Below are 6,000 nucleotides of genomic sequence, written 5' to 3' on the forward strand. Positions count from 1 at the left end.
ATGATAATGAGATTGATGACTACCTTGTATGCCATCCTAGAGTCTTCATCCAGTGGCTGATAGAAACACAGGCAGACTCCCACAGCTAAATATTGAACTGAACTCCTGGAATCCAGTTGTAGAAGGTGAGGAATGATGAGCAAATTGGTCAAGAGCTGGCTGGTGAAACCAACAGAAACAGCTGACCTAAACAGTGGGAGCTCATGGACCCCAGACTGATGACTGAGAGGCCAGAATGGGACTGATCCAGACCCCTTGAATATGAGTGTCAATGAAGAGGCCTTGGCAATGTATGGTGCCTCATATAGTAGATCAATATTTATCCCTGTCATAAGAATGTCCTTTGGGAGCCCATTCCACATGGAGGAATGCTCTTTCAGCCTGGACACATGGTGAGGGCCTAGGCCCTGCCCTGGATGATATGAAAGACTTTGGAGATTCCCCATGAAGGGCTTCACCCTCCCTGGGGAGCAGAGGGGGGATGAGGTTGGGTGTTTGTAGGGTAGATGGGGGAGGGGAGCAAGAGGGAGCTGGGATGGGCATATGAAGCAAGCTTGTTTCTAATTTTAATAACACACACACACACACACATACACACACACACACACACACACACACACACACACACACACACAAAGAATCTTATGGTTTGGTATATATGTCAGAGGAACTTAGCTGAAGTCTAGCATTCCCTTGTCATGGAGGTAAGGAAATCCATGCTAGGATTGTCCACTGGTTGTGAATCTAGGTTATATCTGGTAGGTTGAATAAAAGGAGTGGATGAGGCAGATTCTGGTGGAAGCCTAGATGATAGCTTGGCACAGGTAGTAATGGTGAGATTAGGATGAATCACAGTGATTGGTACCATGAGATGGACTAGAGAACTGTTAACACACAAGTATGGTTAGCTAAAGTAGGTCAAGCAACTGGATATGGAAACAGGGCTTGACTTGGCTGGTTGCATAGAACTGAAGATCAGGTTACCATGAGTATTTAGCAAGCTAGACTCTGGAGAAGTAACTGGAAATTCTGGTATGGAGTGTGCTAGTTGAAGCTTGGCTGTTAGCTAATCATTCCTGGCAAGATTCAAGCCTTTTGTCTCTAGGGATTATAAAATAGAGTTTTGACCAAAAGAGATGATCTCATGTTAATTTGTTCCAATTATTTCAACAAGTTTACCTTTTGAAATAGCAGTGACCAAATAAAAGTCATTGGCAGTATTGAGAATATAAAAGGAGGAAATATTTTCCTGATCAAATGACCAGGAAGTTTCTGGTATTAAACCCTGATGCATCAAGTGTTTTAAGCTTTATTTATCAGTATGACAGTCTAAAGATGTTTTCAATTTCTTGGAGTCTTCTACATGCAGGAAAATATTTTTCATGGAAAAGGAGACAATTTACAGAGATTTTATTTGAGTGATATAAACAGAAGTCATCTGGATGTAGTCATGAGAAATTTTCATTATTAATACTTCAGTAATAAACCACTATTGTTTCATGTTGAGGTCCTGGATTGCTTGTGAGTCACATGGATGCCATTGTACTGCATAAAATGAAGACCTTTTGGATGCCTTTATTACAACTGACACAAAAGAGAAAAATTAATACAATTAATTGTAGGGTTGTGAACTTTAATTAACATGACCATATAAAGAGTGTTAACACTTTCTAATTATTAGGTGGACTTTTTGTACACATGCAAATAATACATCTTTGTATTTTTATGAAGAAATTTGATTAGACTGTGACAATGTCCACATATCTATTTGAGTAAGTCAACATTAAATTTGAATATTTTGAATTTAAATTTTAAGATATATATAATTGTATTTCTCTGAAAGACTAGGATGATAGAAATTTTTGTGAGAATGTGTTTTCTGCAGTCTCTTGGTCCTCTTTCCTCTTCTATTATATGTACATATGTTGTCCTTGTGGTCCGTGGAGACACATAGGCACATGTGTCTACCAGCAAATGATATTTTGATATTTACAGAACAAAGTCAGAACCATGTTTTGATTATATAACCCCCAAAAAGGAAGGCAAACTAAGATTCCTGTGATGCACTAAAATACAGTTGGTATTTTAAGTCATGTGTTACCAAAGGAAGTATCTAAATTGGAAAATTAAGATTCTAAACAACAAAATTAATAAAAAATGCAAGTATATTTGCTATCAGTATCACAGACTACTCATTTTTATGTGGGGAGTTAGCATGGTTATATTCCATTTTGCCACATAGCAAGTGAAATATTTCACATTTTACAGATGACAGTGATTCATTATTTTTATTTTATATGCCATTGTGTTTATGTGTTCTGTTTAAAAGGATGCATAGTGACTTTAGATAGTTTAAACAGGGAAATTAAAAATGCTGTATTCTCTCAACAGCCTAAGATGTACAAGATCAAATGTCTATTATGTTGTTTTGTCATGTTGTATTTTATGTGGATATATTAAAATTGCTCACTGATTATGCTAGTATTTGCAAATAGAGAAAGGCATATAGGAATGCCTGTCTTGCTACCACAGATGACTGTTAGTTTGGTATTGTGTACTACTGTATACAGTATTTAAAAAGGGGATAATTTCTCTGGATAGTTTACCTTCTACTCTCATGTCTTTTGTGAGTGTATGATTTTTTAAGCATCTAACCCACAAATGAGAGAGAATGTAACATTGTTCTTTCTGATACTGAGTTAAATTGACTATACATTTATTTTCCTTTGTATCTGTGTTCCATCAAGTGAATACATTTACTCTCCTTATGTGTGATAAAACTTCAGTGCTAGGCAAAGTATTTTTTAAAATATAAGACTTTTTTTAAAAGTCATGTTCTTAATAATGGATTATCGTCTTATTTTTCAAGAAATGTGTTAACAGTAATTCAAAATTGAAAGCAGTCAAACTATTTTTAATGTTTAGAGAATCAGCCTTTTGACAATGTACATTATATATAGGTCTGGTATTGTGTAGCTTATGTACTCTGTTTTTTTACTATTACATAAATAATCACATAAGACTCCAAAAGGTTTTACCTCTTGAAAACAAACGATGACAAATAATGAAAGCCATCGAAATTTGTAGAAGAAAAATATATATAAGACAGAATTTCACAAAAGTAATTTGATAACCCTGTGTTCTGTGACAGGCATGTCTTTGACAGATGGGAACTTCAAGAATAACAATGATATATTTTCTGACTCAGATGGAAGCTTAAATGTGAATGAGACACATATAAGATGCATCCCAACTGCTTCTACAGCTGCTGTGACTCTGCATGTCCTTCTCTGTTACCAAGTTCAGGCAAATGGTATTTTGCTTGCAGTCAGTCCAAATATATTCTTCACAGGTAAATACTGATAATATTTAACATAATAATAAATGACTCTCATATATATATATATATATATATATATATGAGACTTTCATATATATATGAAATAATTCCTAAGGTATATGATTTTAATCCAAGTCCAGAAGTAGTTCATGAGCCACACATATGCTGTTTTTCTCTGACACAGACTATGCCTACATTCCTATTAAGTGGACAGAAATTCTCATGACTTATTTTCAGCTGATGAACTAGCCAACACTGAGATAGAAGAGGGGCTGGGCAGTGTGTAGGCATTTCATAAGAATATAAACAGGCCTTTCTAGGAGATGGATATTATGAAGGTCCTTGTGTTACAAATGGTGAAGCACAGATGAGAGGAGACTTACAAATATGTTTAAAATCAGGATCACACAAAATGAATCAACCACATACTGTCAACAGGTGTGCGGCTTCAGGGTCCACAGTTCTCATCACTGCTCTTTATCTGTTCAAGTAATTCTCAAATTCATTCCTGCTATACCATGAACATTAAAATTAGAGATATCATTCTGTCATGGTAGTTATTAGATTCCTCTTTATATTATTAGTATCATTCATGAAGGAAAGATAAGCTTGGATAGTGTGCAAGTGTGAACAAAGAAAAACGACAACAGAAGAGAAAGAGGAGAAAGAGGAGAGGCCAAAAGAAAAAGTGCTATAGACCAATTGAGACTATGAGACTAGGAAACACTTTGAAATATTGTCTATTACCTTTGTTTTAGGACTCAATTAGTGATATGTTTGTAACTATGTTTAGAAAATGAACCCAACCATCACCTTTGAATTCTAGCTGTGCAAGTTCTTTGACCTGTCTGCTGTTGGAGATCCAGGCAATGAACTCCTATGTGAAGACCCTGGGCATGTAGGATGTATTACAAAACAATTATGTCCTACTCCATATTCATTCTGTCTTTTCTATTTCCACCTGTTTCTCTGTCTACCTTTTCTTGAGAGGTCTGGAAAAAGTATACTATCTGCAAAGGAAGGATTTTTGAGAGTGATGGGTTAGTAGAGATAAAGTAAAAATACTTATAGAAAACCTGCAGATAGATTTAATTGTCTTACTAATTAATAATAAGCAAGTGTGAAATGGACCTGTAACCAGTAAAATATGTCAGATCAGATGAATTAATTATTATAGGTAATTGTGTGCTCAATAATATTGGAGGTACTTTGTGCAGTTCAAATCTACTTTTTTGATGAAGTAAGATATATGATAACTAAAATTATATTAATATATATTATATAATATATAATACACACACACACTATATATATATATATATATATATATATATATATATATATAGTGTATTTAGTGCAATATAACAACACTGACATCTATCCTTAAGGACCAGTGCTTTGTGGGCACTACCCAAGTTCTTATTTAAAAATGTTGTCCATAGTATTAGGAGAACAAAGTCTTGTCCTTTATTACTTGACATACTTGTGTTTAATGCCACAATCATTCTTTAAGTTTAAAGGAGAGACATTTCTCTGTTCATTTCCTGCTGCTCTGAATGCCAAGGTGTGATGTGCTTTAAAGGTATGGGTACAGAGATACCTCTTTCTGCTTTTCTATCTACAGATTCACTGATGTTCAAAAAAACCTAGTGGCAGGCCCTGTTCTCCTTAGTTTTTCCTCTGGAACAAGCCTGATAGAAGATTAAATGGGCCAAAACAACAATGTCACAGAATTTGTCTTGCTGGGGTTTACTCAGGATCCTGCTGGGAAAAAGGCATTGTTTGTTGTGTTTCTACTCATCTACATTGTGACAATGGTGGGAAACCTGCTCATTGTGGTTACAGTGATTGTCAGCCCCTCCTTGGGCTCCCCAATGTACTTCTTCCTTGCTTCTTTGTCACTCATGGATGCTGTTTATTCCACTGCCATCTCACCCAAGGTTATTGTAGACTTGCTCCATGACAAGACAACCATCACCTTCACAGCTTGCATAAGCCAGCTCTTTATAGAGCATTTATTTGGTGGTGTTGATATTGTCATTCTGGTGGCAATGGCCTATGATCGGTATGTGGCCATCTGTAAACCCCTGCATTATCTGATTATCATGAATCGACGTGTGTGTAACCTTTTCTTATTGATGGCCTGGGCAGGAGGTTTTGCACATGCTATGTTTCAAGTTCTTGTTGTGTGTAAACTTCCTTTCTGTGGTCCCAATATCATTGACCACTTTGCCTGTGACACATACCCACTATTGCTACTTGCATGCACTGATACCTACTCTATTGGCCTCTCTGCTATTATCAATAATGGGGCCATGTGTATAGTGATCTTCATTCTCCTCCTACTTTCCTATGGAATCATCTTAAGATATCTCAAGAATCAAAGTCAGGAAGGGAGACGCAAAGCTCTGCTCACCTGCAGCTCCCATATCACTGTGGTTTTCCTCTTTTTTGTCCCCTGTATTTTCATGTATGCTAGACCAGTTTCTAGTTTTCCTGTTGATAAATCCATTACTGTATTTTATACAGTTGTCACCCCCATGTTGAATCCTTTAATATATACTTTGAGAAACTCAGAGATGAAAAAATCTATGGAAAAGCTCCTGCAAAAACTTTTAAGTCCTGATAGAATAATATTTTCTTCTTGCTTCATCTATTAA

The 6,000-nt window shown here is 35.9% G+C and overlaps 1 protein-coding gene across 1 annotated transcript; it reads left to right on the forward strand.

Moving 5' to 3' along the window:
* The first annotated feature begins 5,017 nt into the window (after nucleotides 1-5,017).
* LOC100767774 (olfactory receptor 4A5) lies at nucleotides 5,018-6,000 on the forward strand. The gene has a single exon (XM_027421070.2). The coding sequence runs from the start codon at nucleotides 5,047-5,049 to the stop codon at nucleotides 5,998-6,000; it is 954 nt and encodes a 317-aa protein (XP_027276871.1). The 5' UTR covers nucleotides 5,018-5,046.

Source organism: Cricetulus griseus, chromosome 6 (genome assembly GCF_003668045.3).
Source record: "Cricetulus griseus strain 17A/GY chromosome 6, alternate assembly CriGri-PICRH-1.0, whole genome shotgun sequence".
In the NCBI taxonomy this organism is placed as follows: Eukaryota; Metazoa; Chordata; class Mammalia; order Rodentia; family Cricetidae; genus Cricetulus; species Cricetulus griseus.